This window comes from Haliotis cracherodii, unplaced genomic scaffold (genome assembly GCF_022045235.1).
Source record: "Haliotis cracherodii isolate W230 unplaced genomic scaffold, xgHalCrac1.p SCAF_9, whole genome shotgun sequence".
Lineage (NCBI taxonomy): Eukaryota > Metazoa > Mollusca > Gastropoda > Lepetellida > Haliotidae > Haliotis > Haliotis cracherodii.
This window is the reverse complement of record NW_027266343.1, coordinates 8,429,039-8,452,820: the sequence shown is the minus strand read 5'-3', so window position 1 is coordinate 8,452,820 and position 23,782 is coordinate 8,429,039. Positions and strand designations below refer to the sequence as shown.

General features: G+C 42.0%; 1 protein-coding gene across 5 annotated transcripts in view; it reads left to right on the top strand.

The window, feature by feature from the left end:
- Nucleotides 1-23,719, top strand: part of LOC139452301 (TWiK family of potassium channels protein 18-like) — an 86,802-nt gene extending 63,083 nt beyond the window's left edge. For all 5 annotated transcript variants that reach the window (XM_071233723.1, XM_071233725.1, XM_071233727.1 and 2 more), the window contains 2 exons: nt 6,399-6,899; nt 19,656-23,719. In XM_071233723.1, the coding sequence (XP_071089824.1) occupies nt 6,399-6,899; nt 19,656-20,512 (1,358 nt within the window). In that variant the 3' untranslated portion in view covers nt 20,513-23,719. The remainder of the gene's footprint in view (nt 1-6,398; nt 6,900-19,655) is intronic.
- The last annotated feature ends 63 nt before the right edge of the window (nt 23,720-23,782 follow it).

The following is a 23,782-nucleotide window of genomic DNA, read 5'->3' as shown; positions in this document are numbered from 1 at the left end:
CTGAAATACCATGCCGCAGTTAAACATGAATACCTCACACAGACACAGTATACGGACTCCGAACCGACCAGTCCTTGTTTTAGCTCCTTATGCCGAGCGCCAGGCAGGGTAACAACAATTACCACTTTTTAACGTCTTTTGGCATGGCGCTGTCCGGGGATCGCTCGGGCGAACGATCTACCACCAGACCACGGAGACGGTTACTAAAGTCGTGACTTATACATATCCACTCATAAGATTTGATATTCATGCAATATCGTTTGCGAAGGCGTGCTGGCGTTGTATCATCAATGCTCCTTTACGTTTTCCCATATCTTCTATCCAAGGATTTGCCACTCGTTCCAGACTGGTAGTACAAGATCTGGTTATCTGGCTGTTTCAGGAACAGACACGGTTGCAGGTACTAGAAGTAACCGATGTGTCTGCCTCGAATTGAGCCCTGATAGCCTCGTGTGTGCCTGTCAAGCCATATCCTTACAACATAACCTTGTTATTAGTCATTTTCACCCTGTGGGATTCGGGGTCAGAATCCCACCCCAGGGGGCACGGGTGGCCCAGTCGTCTAAGGCGTCGCAATTCGCTGTGCAGAGTTGCGTCCCTTGGGCACGCCAGAAACCTATTTTTGTGGGCTCGAATCCCGGTTCGCCCCGATTATGTTTCTAGGTTTGTCAGCACCATACCCGTGCTCGTGGGTTTCACTTAAGTGGCAAACGACTGAGACCTGCATCACTTCGGGCTTTCCTCCCACATTAAGCTGACACGCCGCGATATAACTGGATTACTGTTTAAAGCGGCACACACACACACATGCTTGGCGACTCGAATAAGGCGACTCCGGTTGACAGGCTCGGAGACCTGGTTGATTGCGTGTTATCGTATCCCGTTGGTACAAATGTACGCTGCTCACAATATCAATCACTACTTTGTTTGTTTGTTTGGTCGTACAGCTGGAATTGGGTGTGGATTCAGACAACAACAATCAAGCTAAAACACGTGTATTTGGGCAAGATGCCGATTACCTGTTTCAAATTATCAATTCCCATTAAAATAAGAACAGAGCAGATGCTTATATAATCTGATATTCACATCAAGCAACGAGTATACTATATCGTTTCTGCCGAGTGCCGTTTTCAACACAATAAATAACAATATTCTAAAAAGTGAACCATCCTGAACATATTTGGTTAATTTAGCCTTCACGCAATGCCCATTGAGTGGCAGATATAGTGTTACTGCCAACATATACTCTGTAAGCAGTAATTATAAAGTTTCATGCTTGGGTGCTTGTTGATCGTTTTGTTCCTACGTGTAGAGTGTATGTGTATAATGGCAGTGTTGTGGATCGATGTAATCACTCTAAAAGCTGGCTGTTACGGTAACACTGCCCTTGGCTGATTCATAACGAATGACAAATGGTACGGTGGTCAAGAGGGGTGACAAATGGTTTTCATTTCCCCGGACAGTAAAATGGCTGACGAATACGAGATTCTACTTTGCGGTAGGTTTTTTACGAATATTGCATACTACTAATGTATTTTGTCATGAACACAGATCGATGGGTTGACCTACTTCTGTTTATTGCACTGTGGCAGTTGTATTGTTAATCGTCGGTTACATGTGATGTGTCATTGTCGACATATGCACGCGCTTGTCTGGTTCAGACTCGACTATTTACAGGTCGCTGTGATATTGCTTGTATATTGCTGAATACGTAGTAAAAGAACATTCACTCACGTGTCGCTTACTCTTTAAATATACACTTGATACTTACCATGACATATAACGCGCTAATAGATCTTGTAGATTACTCGATATGTTGGTAGACAAGCCGTCGCACACTTGCGTGCTTAACACATGCTACACTTGAATTTCAGTGTAAAATCCGTTTTCGGATTATTTTGAAGGAAGAGAAAATAGGTGAGTGAGTGAGTTGGGTTTAAAGCCGCTTTTAACAGTATTCCAGTTATATCACGGCGTGTCAACTTAATGTGGGAGGAGAGTCCCAAGTGATGCAGGTCTCAGACATTTACCACTTCGGTGAAACCCACGACCACGGGTATTGTGCTGACAAACCTAGAAACATAATTGGGGCGAACCGGGATTCGAACCCACAATCATAGGTTTCTGGCGTGCCCAAGGGACGCAACTCTGCACAGCGGCGGCGCCTTAGACGACTTGGCCACCGGAGCCCCCTTGAAAATAGGTGATGATACTAATACGTGAGAAAGATGTCTAAATCGGGTGGTCACAAAGGCGGCACAATTTGATGGTCATTGGTCAGGGGATCACGACAGTATATGCACTCTAAGCGTTGATCAAGCTCATGGTGTATCATCTGTCCACGAAGCATGGAATGGTGTTCACATTATCGACCACCGGGTTGCCCAGCAAAGACTTGGTTAATGAAAAGCAGTTGTGTTCCAACTGTAATATGTATATTTTACATTCTCACCCACTTACAAGTAGACTTAGATCTATATCCCATAGAGTCTAAATAAATTCTAATGTTTTCTTCATGTGGAGCAAGAGGCGGTCGGGTAGCCCAGTGGTTAAAGCGTTCGCTCGTCAGGCCGAAGGCCGGGTTCGATTCTCGACATGGGTACAATGTGTGAAGCCCAACTCTGGTGGCCCCCGCCGTGATATTGCTGGAATATTGTTAAAAGCGGCGTAAAATCATACTCGCTCACTCCTGTGGAGCAAAGCTCTCTTGCCTTGTTTGGTTTTGAATAAAGTAAATGCATGTATTAATGCAGTACAACACACACACACACACACACACACACACACACACACACACATACACACACATACCACACACACACACACACACACACACACACATATACCATACATACACACACACACACATACCATACATACATACATACATACACACACACACACATATACATTCATTTGCTTCAGGTCGCTATCGATCAGCACAACACATCTGCTGCAATTATTGGTAAATCTATAAACGACCCCAAACTGTGTGAATTGTCCACTGGCTTTAGATGACATTGAAACCAATACTAGATGGTGTCGGTATTGTTTAACGCGTATTTGTCGACGTGAGCTTTATGTGACACAATGATGAACCAATTATTCGAGGGTGGGGTGTGTGAGAGTTCTATTACACACACACACACACACACACACACACACACACACACACACACACACACACACACACACACACACACACACACACACACACACACATGTGCATGCACGTCGCTATATAAGTGCAATGATCTTGGACGCGACGATAAACCCCATTTCACCTCGCCTCACCTCACCTCACAAGTTCATTCAGTAATATGGCAATCTGGTCGATTTAATTTGGAACGATGATGGGGTTTCACTGTACACGATAATTTCCTTTTAACAACATAGCGGCCACAAGTGACAATGACGTCCCGGTATAGTTAGAATGTTGGTTGTTTGGGGTAGAATAGGTCTTCAGCAACCCATGCTTGCCGTAAAACGCGACTGTGCTAGTAAGAGGCGACTAAAGGGATCGGGTGGTAAGGCTCGCTGACTTGATTGATGCATGTCATCGTATCCCAATTGCGCGGATCGATGCTCATGATGTCAATAACTGGTTTGTCTGGTCCAGACTCGATTATTTACAAACCGCCGTCAAATAGCAGGAATATTGCTGAGTGCGGCGTTAATCAACAAACAAACAAACAAACCACAGCCAAACCTGTAAAATATTCCCATCGATCAAGTGCTGGGGCCTGTTCCACAATGCAATCTTAGCGCTACGATTGTCATATACATGTATCCATGTTAAATGTCCGGCGTTATGATCACCTTAGAGCTAAGATCGCTTTGTGAAACCGGGGCCTGGACCGTATGGAGTGCTGACTGAATCTGTCTAATGTACTTTAAAAATTAACCCGATGATGAATACGTAACAGCTGTTACACCGAGTCGTGCTGGGGAAGATTGGATAGAAAGCCGAACATATTTAACTGTTTCAATTAGGTTTCCATGTCCGCCTCTGACGAATACGCCTTACATAGACATGTTCCAATATCACTAGACTGACACATACACTGCTTGGCAAAAGAAGTATTCACTAGAAAATTGAATTTGACCAACGAATAATTTTACAAACTCTAGCTGCAAACAGTCGACGAAACACTGCAAAGTCAAGGTCTACAACACACATATGATACTCGTTTTAAAATCAATACATCACCATTAAAAAAACATTTCTTGTTTGCTTCATTTTGGCCACCATCAAACATGGGTGTATCCTTTCTTTTGTCCGGTAGTTTAGTTTACGAACACGCTAAATGTCTCTGTTTTAATTTTCTTGTTGTCCTGAAGTGGATTGTAACTAGGACACTTGCCCATCGGTATCATCTGGATAGGTTTGGATGGGAACATACACGGATATTCCCCCGTCACTAGGAGAGCAATACCACGTCCCTGTATCAGCGTCGGGCTGGCTACTTATCAACATCTTCAGTTAAAGCGCCCTGTTTCACAATGTCACTGTGACCCGCGTTCGGCACGTGTGTAGTGTGATATTCCAACCAAAGACGTACATACAATGTGCGTCTTTGGTCAAGCAGTTCTGACATGGACAATGAAATCTGTGTGTAATACGTGTGATGAGTGTCACCCAGGTTTGGACCCTGTTAGTACGGAACCCCGTTAGTACGGAACCCTGTTATTACGGAACCCCCGTTTTCCGGACGCTTATGACACTTCGGTTCACCCTTTTATCCGGAAAGTTGTTAATCTCGTAGATTTCACTGGAACAGTACCGTCCGGATAAACGGAGTTTCTCTTTAATTTTGAATGTCGAGTTTCATTTAAGGATGTCAGAAAAACAGTTCTTGCTCAAAAGGTTTACAAACAGTGTACGAACATTTTCTTAAACATGTGAAATTGGTGATCCCATTAACTGCAATCTGGTTATTGTAAATATCCGCAGGGCTTTTTCTTTTGTACCATGTTTGCTTCAGCTTAATTAAATTATTTAAAGTTCTGTTCTGACGTCTACGGAGTAATTACCCTACTTCTATGTGTGCTGTATGTAAAGTGTATATGTATTTTGGTCTCGTACTTCATGTTTAGTCTCAATTTAGTAAACAATACCCCTGAACCACTGAAAGTACCGTATTTCCTCTATAAGACGCCCGGGCTTCTATTTATTTCGGACAAGCCTTTGACCCGGCGTCAATTAGAGGCCCGGTGTCTATTGGAGGCCCAGCGTCTATTGGAGGCCCGGCTTCTATCAAAACCCCGGAAGGGAAAGGGAGTCCTCATTGTGTAATTTAGGTCCCCAAAAAGGATCATTAATTGTATCAATTGATCGACCCGGCGTCTATTAGAAGCCCGGCTTCTATTTTTTGCTCTAAACAATTCACCCGGCTTCTATGAGAGGCCGGCGTCTATTAGAGGTCCGGCGTCTATTAGAGGTCCGGCGTCTGATAGAGGAAATACGGTTAGCAGTGATGATCTTATTTTAAGTCTGATACGATGAGCATCAGTTACGATATAATTCTTAGCCCATATACGTAATATGATCATTTGCTTTGTGATAAATTGTTTTTGAATATAACTTTGTATTCATGACTAAATTGTGTATATGCCAACTTGTTTTCGTCGCTTTATTGCTCATATAATGACGATGCAACGTTAAATTTAAACACTCACTCGCTAACCCATTTAACCACCCACCCACTCACTCACTCACTCACCCACCCACCCCTCCACCCACCCTCCCACTCACTCACTCACTCACTCACTCACTCACTCACTCACTCACTCACTCACCAACCCATCCACCAACGACATAAACTTAATAACGACCTGTGCCAATTTGGGTTTTCCTCTCACACGGAGTTGACACGTCTTGGTGAAATATTGTTAATCTTAATCCCTGCATCTTCATTTAGAAAAGGGTGAAACTAACAATGTATATTAAACGTAGGTTAACGCAACAATGATATCCTGCCGCGAAGTCATGCCTTCATCAACAACACGCTTGCGTCATACGTATATCCTTCGTCTCAATTTGCTACCATGCACAAAGCAAATTATACACTGTGTTCTTTCTCGTGTTGCAATAGTAGCATTTTTACAGCGACAAATGCCAGTGTTGTTATTAAGCATTCATTAAGTATCCCGCTGTGCGAATCCTACACCTGTTGTTGTATGACTGCAATTAGCCAGAAACTATTAGCCGTGGTTCTTATATTATTGTGTCAGCTTTTACGCTATGCCTTGAGCCAATATGGGACTTACACTACGACTCAGGATGACAAGGAAACATCTGTAAATGTGCCATGTCGGAAAGAACACACAAATCGGTTTACCATCACTTGGAAGTATATATTCCGTGTCTTACAATTTTCTTTCAATCCCTGTTGCAGACGACTCCGCACGTGCGCGGCTAGCAGACGACCTAGATGACGGCTCTTTCACTATGGAGGAAGAAGACGCTTCCGGTTTAGAAGAAGGCAAAGATGGCAAAACAACAAACAAGACTTGTTTTCTGAAGATTAAAAAGATCCTGAGGACTATTTACAAGGCGGTGTCGTCCGTCGTGGGTTTGTTAATCCTCCTGGCGGTGTACTCTGTCATAGGGGCTGCGATATTCCGAGCTATAGAAGGTCCACATGAAAAAGCTCACCGGGACAACATCACGTCCAACAGAGAAGAGACTGTGAGAGTGTTGCAGGAACTGTCGTCCAATTTAAGTCGAGGACTGGTGAATGAAACGCAATGGAATCTAGTGGCAAGAGGGTTGCTGCTGCGTTACGAGGAGACTGTGGTCATTGCTCAAAAGAATGGCGTGGTCAACTCGACCACCACCCCTACATGGACGTTCTGGCAATCCATGTTCTTCTGTGGGACCATCTACACCACGATTGGTAAGTGGACCTTTTGTTTTTTCTATGATGGATAAAATATGTCGTGAGCTTTTGTTAGAAACCCGCATCTGAGCGATAAAATTGAGGAGCCTTATTCCTCGGATGAAGTTTTCAAATCTCATAAAAACATAGGAAAGTTCTTAATCAAACCTAGAACCGAATTTTGCAAAGCTAGTACCTAGAAACGTTACGATGATGATAATCAATGTACATATTTTCGTAAACAAAAAACAGTCCCCCGAATATAAAACACGAGAATGCCATGCACAGGTCGACAGTTGAGTTGTTTCTCCCCTATTAAGAATTGGATTCGACCGGCGCCCTCTATTTCGCACGTGCAACACAACTTTATCGTGACAACATCACGCCCTATTGCTTTCAAAGACAGGTAACAACAACTACCTCATTTAACGTCTTTTGGCATGACGTGGCTTAAGGATCGAACCACCCATCTTAATTCCTCTCCCTAGGCAGACGCTATCCATAACACAACGGAGGCGGTCGTGACCATAATTGAGAATGGCTGGTTTGTGGTTGACAAAATTTAGCTGTCATTGTATCAATTCCTTATCAATTCCTCATCAGTTCCTCATCAGTGGTGGATTATTAATCCTTACTAACCCATAACGTGGCGATGGGGTAGCCTAGTGATTTAAGCGTTCGCTCGTCACGCTGAAGACCCGAGTTCGATTCCCCAAATGGCTACAATGTGTGAGGCCCATTTCTGTTGTCATCCCGTCGTGATATTGCTGGAATATTGCTAAAAGCGGAGTTAAACCATACCCACTCACTCACTATTAATCCATAAGTCGAATGTTTAAACTCTTTTGGTTCAGCTGACTATAGGAATCAATATAGAACAGGTGCACGGGTGGCCCAGTCGCTTGGACACGCCAGAAACCTAGGATCGTCGGTTCGAATCCCGATTTGCTTCGAATATGTTTCTAGGCTTGTCTGCACCATACCTGTGCTCGTGGGTGTCGTGGGTGGAGAACATCTGAGACCTGCAATACTTCGGGCTTTCCTCCCACATTAAGCTGAACACCTGTTCAACGCCATGACACCTCATCGATTCACAATCCACGGGATCATAAATAACTGTTACTATCAACAAGGGATTACCGGTTTTATGAGTGTTCGTTTGTTGTTTAACGCCGCACTAAGCAGTATTCTAGCTATACGATGGCGGTCTGTAAATAATCAAGTCTGTATGAGTGAGTGAGTATGGTTTTGTGCCGCTTTTAACAATATTCCAGCTACATCACGGCGGTTTGGCACCAGAAATGAGCTTCACACATTGTACCCATTTGGGGAATCGAACCGAGCGCTTTAACCGTTAAGCTATCCCACCACCCGATTTGATGAAGTAACTGTATCTATTATAATAGTTTGTAAGTAATGTAACCACCCAAAGTAAACACATCAGTAAATACATTAAATACAATTAAGTCTTATGTAATATAAGTATGTGTTCTTATGCTTTATTAGTTATTGCCTTGTCCGTTTCAAATCAAACCTCTCTCTCTCTCTCTCTCTCTCTCTCTCTCTCTCTCTCTCTCTCTCTCTCTCTCTCTCTCTCTCTCTCTCTCTCTCTCTCTCTCTCTCTCTCTCTTTAACCTAACTAACGTTTGTACTTAGGGAATAATGTCAACAAACCAATCTTCTAGTTCAAGCAACGTAATGCCACGAAAATTGATGTCAGGAATGATTGGATCAGCACGAAATAAAATGACGCTGTACCAACGCCCTAATCTGTCAAATCTGCCCTTTGACGTTGGGGGTATAAATATATCATGAAACTGTCTACCACCTCCGAGCATGATGAATTTATACAGTTAGCACAAATGTGAATGTTCCGTGAATGTTATAAAATGTGTATAACATATTGATGCACCTTGGGACGTGTTGCGTATGATGTTCTGATGGTAAATTGTTGATGATAATTGTAGTCATTTCAGGATTGTTTGTTAAACGCCGCACACAGCAGTATTCCAGGTATATTACGGCGGTAGTGAATAATCCAGTGATTGACATCGATGCGATGCATCAATCAACTCAGCTAGCCTGATCCCCCGATTCCGTCAGTCGCCTCTTACGACAAGCATGGGTTGCTGAAGACCCGTTCTAAACCTGATCTTCACGGGGTTTTATAATTATACTTTTGTCTTGACCTTGTAAAGTAGAGTGAGTGCAGTTTTACGCCGCGTTTTATAACGTAGCTCAGTTACGTCACTAAGTGTCAGGGTGGTGATGGAGGACAGGGGTAGGGTCTATATCAACATGGTAACACACACGAGCACTGATTTGGTGTCGACAAAACTTAAAACATAACTGAATCTAGGATTCGAACCCATGACAATTGGTTTTGGGGGCACTTAAGGGCTGTAACTTTGCACAATTCCCAAGGCCTTACACCACAGGGCCACCCAATATCCAGATGTCTATGGATACATGCCGGCTTATCTACCGGTCGTGCTGGACCGTGAAGATCCGGGGTAGAATAGGTCTTCAGCAACCCATGCTTGCCGTAAATGGCGACTATGCTTGTCGTAAGAGGCGACTAACGGAATCGGGTAGTCAGACTCGCTGACTTGGTTGATGCATGTCATTGTATCCCAATTGCGTGGATCGATGCTCATGATGTCAGTCCCTGGATTGTCTGGTCCAGACTCGATTATTTACAGACCGCCGTCATACAGCTGGAATATTGCTGAGTGCGGCGTTAAACAACAAACAAACCGGCCGTGTTTGGTGTCACTGCGGGTCACTTAGTTGTAACTAGCGTCTTGACGGGAGAGGGGGTGTTCATATATGTGGTACAGAGATGAGAACATGGTATATATACACAACCTAAATGCATGAATATATTTTATCTATTTTGGGCCATTATGGTGGTCTCAACTTAAACATGCGAAATACAGTCCCGGCAACAAGACTTGACCATTCTTTTGGAGGGTTCATAAATAGAGGATTCATCACGAGTGTTTTTTGATATGGGAAATATCAACCGAGTCTTAGTTAATCGGTATTTGCCGAGCCTTTGGCGAGGCAAATACCGATTAACGGGACGAGGTTGATATTTCCCATATTAAAAAACACGAGTGATGAATTCTATTTATCATTTTTGCTTCCCTATTAAGGAATAATTGCATTAACAATAACATCAGCAACTTGTCGAAATCTTACGTATAGATCGTGCGTAGTGATACATGTTTTCCATAGCCGTGTAAACCAAAATAAACAACCTCTTAACTCCTTTATGGCATATTCCTTCGCTGAGAAAAAAAAGTACCATCAACCTGTATCCTGTAATATCCATTTGTCAACACGGATATCACTGTAGCACTTCCCCTTTGATCTATTCAAACATTGTCTCCAACATCAAAGGTATCCATGTTGTTTGTAAACACCTACTCACGTGCACCGGCGAAAAAAGTCCCACTTCCGGTTATCTAATTTGCATATCTAATTTGCATACTTATGTCATTGGGGTATGACATACATGTTTTTATGTCATAAGCTTATGTCATGGATAAATGCTTTAGTTAAATGATAAATTGTTTTAGGGGGTTGGTTTTATCTGCAGTGTTACATACAGCAGCTAGGTTCACTGCGGGGACAAATAACAGGAATCTCAGAACGGCTGTTGCTAAAAAATGGGCAAACGCCACGTGTGATGGTTGATGTCATGGGAAATTTGGAAACGATTCGTTCACACAAGTCTTATTTTCTAATGCTCATTTTATGGCGTTCCCACACAGACCCCGGAAACTTGCCCCACACAATAGTGTCATTCCCTCCTGTCGTTAAGGAGCTTGTCCCTGTGTTTTAGATGTAAATGTAGTCAGGTTTGTTGTCAATGTACAAAGAATTATACTATTCGAAATGCATTATCTAATTGGAAACGAAGAGCAATGACAGGGGTCCTCTGTGCAAACTGTAATGAACAAATTGTATAACGGGTAAAAAATTCAAATTCAAATTTAAATTTAACTTTCAAGTGGCCGACAATGAGTGTTTTGACTTTAGTTCCTAAACATGCCACTCTTTTCTCTCGAGAAATACTATGAGCAAACTTAATTTCGCCAAATGGTTGCACTGCAATTACCTCGGTTTCCCGAGAAAATCAGTTCGATCGAAATACCAGCGTTTGTTGAGACATTTCAAAAAACGCTGCTTAAAATTGTGAACCTCGGCCCTTTTCAATTATTTCATGAAAAATCGTTTTCTGTAATTGGTATTGTGATGTAAAACTGACGGTACATGTCAATCTATAATAACTTGCTCTGGAATTCACTGAAAACACCATGCATGGTTTAAAACAAGGTCAACAAACAATACGCAAATTTTGATCAATTTTACAAATAAATTGGGTAATTTTTCTACCATTTTTTATGTTCAGCATCATGTACAAGTGATGTGAATTAACTATCCGCGAAAGCCTGAAACCCGCGGACCTCCCACAGAGTGCTTTGCCAGACCAGATTCGTACAGATGGTTATTCCGTCATACGCCATACAAAGAGGCAACAGTAGCACTGACCGAATTCCGATACGTTACAGGGGCCGACTACTTTAAAACAAGGACGTGAGTTGGGATAAAGTGACGAGCTGTTGAAAGGCATTAAGGCGCATGTACTGCTGCAGTAAACATGTAAACATTGTCTCGTACGCAAAACAACAACAAGGAACACAGCCATTCAGTAAATAAACACACATGTTTTTTTCATTACTGCTTCTTGAATTGATTCTTTAGATTCTGTAGAGGGTTTGTGTATATGTATTTACAAAAACGAGATTTTTAACAAAAATAATATCGTTTTAATATGTAACATTTTTTCGGCCCCTGAAAACTACATAGCACTCGTGTACAGTTGACCCGTTAATCCAGACGGTAATTATACCATTGAAAACCTCCAGCTTTTCAAATGACCGGATTAGAATCATGGACACAGATTAAACTACAGTGACCACCCAGAACGTATTTGAACAAACGGAGTCTGGATTAACGTGTTTTTTTTCTGGTTTCTGAAGTAATATTGCCTTGAACGAAAGCTTAACCTAAGCCTCCCGCCATCACTCCCTAGGATGATTTTAGCTGCGTTTGCTTTTCGACATTTGATACATTGATCCTTCCACGCTATGTATTGTGCCGTACATCGTATTGTTTCGTTGTGCAATTTGTTTGTTTGTTTGTTGTTTAACGTCGCACTCAGGAATATGCCATCTATATGACGGTGGTCTGTAAATAATCGAGTCTGGACCAGACAATCCAGTGATTGACATCATGAGCATCGATCTAAGCAATCGGGATACGATGACATGCATCAACCAAGTCAGCCAGCCTGACCACCCGATCCCGTTAGTCGCCTCTTACGACAAGCATGGGTCGCCTTTTACGGCAGGCATGGGTTGCTGAGGATTAATTCCACCTCGGAATCTTCACAGGTCTTGTACAAACGCATAAGCAGGGCACCCTCTCTGGCATCAACAAGCTAGATCCAGAAAGACAAATTCTATACGTGTAGGCTACAGTCAATGCCTAAATTCAGACAATGGGCTCTTCATAAGAGGTGTCTAAATTGATCGGGTGGTCAGGCTCAGTGACTCAGTTAAATGCATGTCATCGTATTTCAATTGAGGGGATCGATCCTCATGATATCAATCACTGGTTTGTCTGGTTAAAACTTTATTATCTGCAGACCGCCATATAGCGAGAACATTGTGGCGTTAAACAACTAACAAACAAATAAATCAATGACATTATCAGGCAATTTGTATTGTCACTAAGTGGATCCAGCATTTTCTGAAATTGTTATATTTTGACTTAACTGACAGCAAGATATTGACTGTGACATTTATACATTAGCTATCGTGTACACAATCGTGGATCACACGCTGTATTTATGATTAACCTAAGTAAGACAGCATCACAAGGATGACCAGATGTCACAGCAGCTGTTTTGTCTACCATGACAGTAACGACAGGAAATATCCATGCTTCAGTGCAGGGGGATACTTTGTGTAGGTTACGTCAACCCAGACAAAATTACAGACAAAATAGATTGTTTATAATGCTAAGGTGAATACAGTAAACTACGTTTATAACGAAGACGCTTATAACGAACTGGCGGATATAACGAACTGTTTTTGGTCACGGCCATTTGCTGTATATATGCGTATGACAAACTACGGTTATAACAAACTAAAATTTGTGGTCCCTTTGAGTTCGTTATAACCGTAGTTTACTGTATATCAATCTGTTAAGTCGCATCTTGCGACCGGCTTATGCTGCCAGGGATCTATTCCAACCCGGATCCCCACGGGTGATTCTGCAATGAGTTTCCATACTGCATTAGCTTTACGTTTCAAATCTGCAATAGCTTTCAGTGTCTGGTTCTAATATCAAGCTGACATGTCTGTTCGGAAAGAACATACTGATCAAAACGCATGGGCGTGGTGAGGACAGATGGCATAATTCTGCTACATGGTGATCCATTGGGCCGTGAGTAGCCTTGCTCCAAGGCTGTACTGAAAGAAAAGTCTATGGAATGTAGTAATTCTATCTTAATAGGCAAGTCTAGATATGTGGCAGTATAAGGACTCCAGTCTCTTATAGGGGCAACGTGTTCCTAATATTAACGTAATCTAGAACTTATGACTTAAACTAATAATTATTGCCTTAGAGACTTATGCAAGTCTAGGCCATGATTGCAATAACGCAGATTGTTTACCATGCAGGTCTTATATTAATACTTCCACTTACATTTACGGCTGTTACCGTACATCAAATTCGAGACACATAGATTGCTTGTAATTCGGTTTCGTGAACAAATGTAAATGATTATTTAAACAGAAAGTATTGGCATTCCAATACATGTACAATGCATGTATTCAAAGCTAGACAGATGCGATGGATGGGTGGTGTGCTGCATGGTAAAGATTCGCCGTTTACACATCATCTGAACGGTCTGTTCATACGTCATTGCGGGGGCACGGGTGGTGCAGTTGTCTAAGGCGCCGCGATTCGCTGTGCAGAGTTACGTCCCTTTGGCACGTCAGAAACCTCAGATTGTGGGTTCGAATCCCGGTTCGCTCCGATTACGTTTGTCAGCACCATACCCGTGCTCGTGGGTTTCACCGAAGTGGTAAACGTCTGAGACCTGCATCACTTCGGGCTTTCCTCACACATTAAGCTGACACGCCGTGATATAAATGGAATACTGTTAAAAGCGGCGTTAAACCCAACACACTCACTCACACGCCATTGCATGCTTCCTATCCAGATTTCAGATCATATATGATGTCATTGGTCGCACATATCACAATACATTACATTAAGTCTTTGAAAGGCATTTAGAAGTGATACACATAAGGAAAGAGAGTTAATGGATGTCAACTTCTTTATATTTAGGAACACAACGTTTCGGAGTTTATGCTTACTCCTTCAGCTGGTGAATGAATGCTATGAGGCAAAGAGCATATATATGTACAATTGTACATGTAAGAACAACAAAAGTAATAGTGAGTGAGTATGATTTTACGCCCCTTTTAGCAATATTCCAGCAATATCACGGCGGCGGACACCAGAAATGGGCTTCACTCATTGTACCCATGTCGGGAATAGAACCCGGGTCTTCGGCGTGACGAGCGAACGCTTCAACCGACCACCCCAACAAAAGTAATAAGATAACAAAAGTGGAAACTTAACAAGGGAAGCCAACAGATATATGGGGTTGATAGGTGATTACAAACAGACAAGGGAAGCCAGCACTTAACAGTAAAGTGCGCTGATAGTTGTGATGGACATCTGGAAGCCAGGACTTAGATTATGCTGATTGGTAATGGGCAATGGGCAAACGGGAGCCCGTGGGAAATTAGCACTGATAGATAATAGGAAATAGCAATAGGCAAATTGAAGCCAGCTAGATAATTAGCACCTGCAAAGATGTACATATGTGTGCTCTCTGCCTCATAACATTCATTCACCTGATGAAGGAGGAAGTACATACTCCGAAACGTGTTCCTCATAATAAAGAAGTTGACATCCATAAATTTTCTTTCTCAATTACAATAATTCCATTTGGTCGTTTCACTTACATGAGGTCGAAACTTACTGAAAACGGTCAGCTGGGTGGGGGCTGAAGTAGCCCGTTTCCAATATGAATTGAATTTATTTTTTTAATTGTTTGAGGCTTTTTAACAATGTCTCAAATAATTATTTTATTGTTGCATTTTGTTTGTATGTTGTTTGAGGTTATGTGAGACAATATTTACATATTAATATCATGCAATGGAGACTGTTGCTGTCTACACTATAGATTCCCACCAACTGGTGAAAGAGACAACTATGCTATACTAATATATATATTATTATTATTCATCTTCCTCCGTGTCCATTGCTTCTTTCTCCTCACTGCGTTTTTCTTCCTCCTCCTCTTGCCATGGGGGTCCCACACCTAATACGTGTCATCTTATTAGAATGTTGTGGTTGGTGACATTTGGTGGCCGTGCTGATTGTGTCAACGTGCCCCGGTGGCGTATCTGATGACACATCCCATCAACCACTGGTATATCTGGCCCCGACAGCATTTACAGGCCGACAGCATTAACCCATGACCTTAATACTCCCTTTCTGGCCCTTTAAGATCCGGGGTAGAATAGGTCTTCAGCAACCCATGTTTGCCGTAAATGGCGACTATGCTTGTCGTAAGAGGCGACTAACGGAATCGGGTGGTCAGGCTCGCTGACTTGCTTGATACATGTCATCGTATCCCAATTGCCTGGATCGATGCTCTCTATCTCACCCATCTACTCGTCTTTCTCTTTCTTTATCTTCCATGTATACCCGTCTTTATCTCCAGTTTTTAATTCCTGGTCTACTCGTTTCTAACTTTCTTTATCGCCCTCATCAACTCGTCTTTCCCTTTCTTTATCTCAAACGTCAACTCGTCTTTCCCTTTCTTTATCTCCAAAGTCAACTGGTCTTTCTCTTGCTTTATATCCAACGTCAACTCGTCTTTCTCTTGCTTTATATCCAACGTCAACTCGTCTTTCCCTTTCTTTATCTCCAACCTCAATTCGTCTTTCTTTCCCCCTTTTCTCGAATCACTCTGAGAAGCTAATCACCTGATCCAAGTTGAACAACCTTATTATGCAATTCGTTCTCCGTGGAAATGAACCATATAAAACATCAAGATGTACAGTAATGTGTTGCTCAAATATCACATGCAAAAACAATCCCTACAGACTTCAATCAATGAAATCCGATTCTTCGGCGGAAATTCCTTCACACCAATGCATATCAAACGTCTCCCCGGAGATACATTAACGCTGTTTTAACGCCTGGCACGTTTCCGCGCATTAATATCTTTGTACAAATAGCTATGTGAACGTGTCAGTGGTAGCCATGGTCGCTCTGGTTATCAGTTTAGTGAATAACCTTCGAGGTCTGAAAAATTAAGGATCACCTGCCTTGGTGATGGAGTTTCGACGTTGTTTCACGAAACACAGATAATTTCGTATTTTGTGTTGATTATTTTTATATAACGCATCGACTGTTTTCTTCTGACGAAATAAAGCAATACAGTAAACTACGGTTATTACGAACTCGAAGGGACCACTATCTTAAGTTTGTTATAACCGTAGTTCGTTATAAGCATATATACAGCATAACAATAGCAAATAGTCGGGACCAAAAAATCAGTTCGTTATATCCGTCAGTTCGTTATAAGCGTGTTCGTTATAAACGTACTTTACTGTATGTGTTTCCCGGGCACAAGAAAGACATCAGGGCCCTCTTGCACAAAGCGATCTTAGCGTTACAGCTATCGCAAGTCTATGTTAAAGTATGGGAGTTACGATCGTCGTTAAGATGGATTTGTGCAAGAGGGCCCTGGTCAGTCGCATTCGTGACCATCCCGTGTTATTCCGGGACAAGCCGAACAGCGACTCGTGCCCCTCTTGTGCATTCGTGACCAACTCGTGTTATTCCGGGACAAGCCGAATAGCGACTCGTGTCCCTCTTGTGCATTCGTGACTAACCCATGTTATTCCGGGACAAGCCGAATAGTGACTCGTGTCCCTCTTGTGACCATGTTTGCGACTGGCTTCCGTCTATGCGCAAACGGGCATAGTTGAAAGAATTGTCATACCGTTGCGTAATGATTGACACATATTTCCCCCCTATATCTTATATATTCCAGATGTTATTGAAAACGGGACTTACAGTATTATACAGTATGACTGAACACATGTAACTGATTTTGGGGTATATTTTTTAATGCAAGATATGAGTAAAATAAAAACGTATTCCTGAGGGATTCTTTGACCGAAGTACGTGAAGTCATACGCGCATTCTGATTATTCAACAATAATAACTTCACAGACTGCATGACTGCATATTTAATCTGCAACAAAATAAAAATAACAGTATCAACGATACGAATTCGGTGACATCGTTCAGCGCAATAATACAACACAGACCCCTCCCACTTATAATATCAGCCAATCAGGAAAGAGCAGTCTACAAGTTGGGATGGCCTATTCTTTTTCGGTTTATGGAAGGATAAACATAGAATAATTGCTTCGTTAGCCAATCGAATGGACTTATTTTGATAGTCTGAGGACTATTCTACTCTGTTCGTTACCGATACAGTTTGGCATAATATATTACTCACTTGAGATTTGGGGCGGTCGGGTAGCCTTGTGGTTAAAGCGTTCGCTCGTCACGTTCGGTTTCCGACATGGCTACAATTTGTGAAGCCCATTTCTGGTATCCCCCGCCCTAATATTGTTGGAATATTGCTAAAATACGGCGTAAAACCAAACTCATTCACTCAATGAGATTTTGGTATGCATTATTTTAAAATAAACATACTCGATATAGACATGATTTAATTTTACCACAAACTCACCCTGAAAAAAATATACAAACCTTGTAGACCCGAGTCATATATATTTTGCCATTTTTATTCGACCTTAATATTAAAAGTGTAGGATTATGACCAAATAACCAATCCTTCCATCAAGTAACACACGAGAATGTTCCGAATGTACACACGGCAAAAAACAAAGAGACATGCAGTTGAGAACAGTTGAACAGACTCGAGTGTATGGTAACCGCCATTGCACTATTGTAGTGCCAAGGGGCGGCACAGTGTTTCCGTTCTTCCAAGGAATGTCAGCTGAATGTCGGGAGGAAAACCCGAAGTGATGTAATTCGTGATCAACAACACCCAAGACTAGTGTTAACATATAAAAGGTCATAATTATATATGGCAGCTAAATGGCAAACCTCAGCAACAAGTGGCGTCTTAAATACATCACCAGTGCGCAGTGATGAAGCACCTAGAGAGTAGGGCGTGGTGTTGACATACCAAAGCTTATAGATTGGAGGAAGCTTGATTTCCACCAACGAAATGTGTTCAGAAAAAAATACCTTGGGGTCAGAAGTGTTTAATGTGTACAGATATCGATAGGTTTTGTCACTTAACCTACATGCAGGGTCCCTGATAACAATAGTGAGTGAGTGAGTGAGTTGGGTTTAACGCCGCTTTTACTTACTTACTTACTTTGGAGATTTAACGTGCGCTTTCCGACTTATGCGTATTTCGCACACGCCGCTTTTAACATTATTCCAGTTATATCACGGCGTGTCCCTTTAATGTTGGAGGAAAGCCCGAAGTGATGCAGGTCTCAGACGTTTACCACTTCGGTGAAACCCACGAGCACGGGTATGGTGCTGATAAACATAGAAACATTATTAGGGCGAACAAGGATGCGACCCCACAATCATAGGTTTCTGGCGTGCCCAAGGGACGCAACTCTGCACAGCGAATCGTGGCGCCTTAGACGACTGCGCCACCCGTACAGCCGAAATATAAATCAAACACATTATGGAAGTACTGATTACTAAATCTACACCCGTTTGGGCGTTTATCGTGTTCAATTTAACAAATAATTGAGCTTAATGAATACGCAATTGTTACTTTAAGCCGCATCAACAAACTTCATACGGCTTATTCATAAGAAAAACAACTACATAAAATACACGGTAAAGCTATTTTCGTTCAAAGTTATTTTTATTCACAAGAAAGATCATTTCTTTATAGTGAGTATGGTTTTACATATTCGGAGCAAACCAGGATTCGAACCCACGATCATAGGTTTCTGGCGTGTCTAAGCGACTGGGCCACCCGTCCACCTGTTCAATATTGATTCCACTAGTCAGCTGAACTAACTGAGTTTAAACATTCGACTTATGGATTAGTGAGTGAGTATGGTTTTACGCCGCCTTTAGCAATATTCCAGCAATATCACGGCGGGGGACACCAGAAATGGGCTGCACACATTGTGCACGCGGAGAACGAACCCGGGTCTTCGACGTGATGAGCGAAACCTCCTCGCTACCCCTATTTCTTTATAAGGTGAGGTGAAATGGGGTTTAACGTCGCGTCCAAGATTATTGCACTTATATAGCGACGTGCATGTATGTGTGTACTAGTCCGGATTTATAGTGCTAGCTCACAGTATCTCACAGTACTGACTCTGAGCCGACCAGTCCTTGTTTTAGCCCCTTAATGCCGAGCGCCACACAGGGTAACAACAAGTACCAACTTTTAACGTCTTTTGGTATGACGCGGCCGGGGATCGAACCCAGGACCTTCCGCTCTCCGGGCGGACGCTCTACCACTGGACCACGGAGGCGGTCTATTTCTTTATAAGCATTGTGTTAATATCATTTTATGTGTTGCAGGTTACGGCCATATTGCTCCGTCCACGGACCTGGGTCGCATGATGACGATGGTGTACGCCGCCATCGGCATCCCCCTTGCGCTTGTGTGTCTGGCCGACCTCGGGAAACACTTCACGCTGGGCCTCAAGCTTATGTGGGCCTTCAGTAGGCGTTACTGTAACTGTCGTAAGAAGATGAGGAACGCAAGGAGAGGCAAATACACCCCGGATGATGTTGAAGATGGCAACAGCTCAACGAAAGCTGCCATCAAGCCTGGGGATAAGGTGTACTATGGCTACAAAATTGATGACGAATTCAATATTCCTATTTCCATCGCCATAGGGATTCTTGTATTGTACATCTTTCTCGGGGCCATAATGTATGCTTTGTGGGAAAAATGGTCCTTCTTGGAATCGTTCTACTTTGTGTTTATATCCATCAGCACCATAGGATTTGGGGATGTTCTTCCCGCCCATCCCAAGTTTTTTCTTCTGTCTTCAGTATATGTCTTCATTGGCCTGTCGCTTGTGTCCATGTGCGTTAACGTGGCCATTGAGTTTTTCTCCAAGACCATTGATAAAGCCAAGGTGAATATTGACCGGGCTAAAACTAAAGCTAAGGAGAAGGCTAAAGAGGCTAAGGAGAAGATGCACGAGGTATCCAAGACTATAGACCGAGCTAAAGATCGAGCTAAGGAGAGGGTTACAGAAGCTAGAGACAGGGTGACAGATTTTGCACACGTCAAAAGGAGGTCAACGCGAGGCTCCCCTTCATCAAACAGAGCCTCCCCGTCTTCGGAAGACGTGAAGTCAGAGACGGCAACACCTAAAAGTAGCCCCATTTCAGAAACTCCCGAGGAAACACCCACAAACACGTAGTAAGGGTGGAACGGATTTTTATACTATGACTGCTTGGCCGTAAGATTGCTCGACTCATACTAGGTTGATGAGGAACACGTATGTCTACATTATTTACTCACAAGAAGGATGGTTATGTGTCACAGATGAAATGTACAGACTAGATTTTATCTATTCCTGGTTGATGAGGATCACGCCTATTGGTTATGTCTCCATGTCATACTCCCATGAAGGATGGTTATGTGTCACAGCTGAAATATACAGACTAGATTTTATCTACATGTATTGCTGGTTGATGAGAATGCCATGACGGATAATGTGTGCATCCTGACCAGTCAATGGAGCATTGTTTTAAGGACATCCTGTTCATCTCAGTGACATGATTACCATCAATGTGTGTACTACTTTTGTGGCTTTTGGAGGTCTCATTGTCGTCATTCAGAATTTAACATTTAATGACACATCACATCAGAAATATACCTATTTGCACATGACTTTATGCAGCCGAGAAAGTTGTGCACACATTCCGTGTGAGTAGGTATGTGACTATAAAATGATGAGATTGTTTGCGGCAACCAATTCGGGACAATTTGGAATGACTCAAAATTACGCTGAACCACAACAATATGGTCACTGAAGACAGAGTTGACCAATGGATTTCAACTTCGTTATTTCTTCAGTGATACGTTTCGGTACAGGTGCTAGTAGATTATTTCAACTAAATTCCAAAAAACGATATAGCAGTTTATTTTCCAGTGTATCATAGCGTGTATCGGACGATGCCAGGGTCATCTGACGATAACCTTTCCACATTTTACATATACCCTATTGAGGCATTTTCAAACGTCGCTATCCGTGACAGTACAGGAAATTTGTATCCTTTGTGGCCAGTAGTGCCTGGGGAACCGGCTGGGGTCTCCCTGGTAGAATATTGAAATGGTTCAACTGGCCAGTTTCCATCGTTACAAAAAAACAAATGCTGCTCTTATTAGAACGTATCCTATTTTTTATGTCCATAAAAGTACACAAACTACCATATTCACTCCTGTTATGGGCATGTGGTCGTTGGTCCATAAGGTAGTATTTCCAAATGGGATTCCAGCTGTTCACAATATTATTAGTGCTAAAATTCGATTGATCATATTTGCCATATACTTCAGGAATTCTAGATCATCTTAGTTACCATGAATACTTGACTTGGCGGAAGACGATCGAAGAGGAAGTCTAAGGGTACTAGGTGGTGTTATGTTGGTTTGTGTGAGTGTGCGAGTGAGTTTAAGGTCGGTTTGAACAGTATTCCAGCTATATCACGGCGTGTCAGCTTAATGTGGGAGGAAAGCCCGAAGTGATGCAGGTCCCAGACGTTTACCACTTCGGTGAAACCCACGAGCACGGGTATTGTGCTGACAAACCTAGAAACATAATCGGGCGAACCAGGATTCGAACCCACAATCATAGGATTCTGATGTTCCCAAGGGACGCAACTCTTCACAGCGAATTTGATCTCATTGCTGGCATATAAACTTATTTGCGTTATATGATATGGGTTTACCATGTCAACCATTGGTATCGTCCTTCACATTAAAATGGTTTGCAGGCAGCAGATTCATTTCAACATCAGAGTAATAATCGATTTCAATTTGTTTCTTGTGTGTTTTACGGAATTGTTACGCAGGTAATACTGCGGGATTATTTGCTTTACTTATGTCGATAATTAAAACTACACTCTACTTACCACTGATACGAAGTTTGAAAATTCTTTCTTTAAGGAACGGAAACTTGTTATATATTTACACGCTATTATTGTTGTCATTCGTATTTCCCACCGATAGAATGAATAATTACGCCATGTTTTGATACTCACATACGTCTTTCAAAGAAAATGTATCATCCTCATCTATATTGTGTGGTTATAGCTTTCCATGGCATATATTCTTTAAAATAAATGCGAAAAGTGAAAGTGCCTTTCATTCGAGTGTTTACAATGCAGTGCGTTCAAATAACAATGACGTAAATTCATCGTTACATTCCTAACGAACTATCATTTCAAAACGTCACGCTAATACATCTAGCTAGGGTAAAGTTATTTTCTTGACATAACGTCCATATTTTTGTAATTATATTCGAAAATATAAAATTATTATGGTTAATAGTGTCGCTTCATTGTTCACTTGTAATATGCAAAGAACACATTTGGCATCATGAACACATGCACTGCCCAAATATTCATAATTGCATTTTTTTTAGGCCTTATACAATCGCAGTTATTCATTGTTTTATTAATATTCCAATCTGCACAGTTGTGTAAGCCTGATCTTCACCGGTCGAACATTGTGCACGGATAATCACACTTATGAATATATGCAAATGTTTTGAAATGTATTTCCAATTTCAAATACTTCAGTCGTGCGCAATTATTATACCATGAGTCTGTGACATATTGACCATCGGTTGATTTCATATACAGTAAACTACGGTTATGACGAACACGTTTATAACGAACTAAAAATAGTAGTCACTTTGAGTTCGTTATAACCGTAGTTTACTGTATCAGGATTTATTTGAAGGGTTTGTATGCTAACTACTACACATAAATTCCACTTTGCAGTGTGATGAAAGCAAAGGATCTTTGTCCGTGGGACCATAACATATCGAGTTATCGGTAGTTCGATACAAGCGGAGTGTCTGAGTTCTGTCGGAACCACAAAGTTACTTCTCTTTGAAAGGTATATAGATCTATCCATAGTCGAGGCAAGCGGGGTGTCGATATTGGAACATAGTGCCGATAAGGAGTCTGTCGATACCATAACGTCACTTCGTTTTAAACGATGTCGAGTTGGCGGAGTTTGTTGTTATCGAGGTGTAACTATTCTGAGATGGTCATTAATGAACTTGTGAAAAAAGACAGTTTTATGGTATATGAGTGTGTGTTTCTGTCAAATACGATCTATGATAGTGCTATGTGGGTTTCAATGGTATAAACCCCTGGGCCTGTGGGTAAGAATAAGTCCCTACCAACCTGTGTTGGTCGTAAGAGGCCACTGGCTTGGTGGTCAGGCTCAGTGACTTGGTTCATTGCGTGCCATCGAACTCCGAAGGCGTGGATCGTTGTTCACAATATCAATCACTGGATTGTCTTGTTTACACTTAATTATATACAGGCCGTCGTCCTATAGCTGGAATATTGCTGAGTGTGGCGGTGAACAACAAACAAACAAACAAATATATATGGGGAATGTATACTTTGGGAGTTAACCAAGTGAGCAATATTAAATGAAGCGTCCCTAAAAT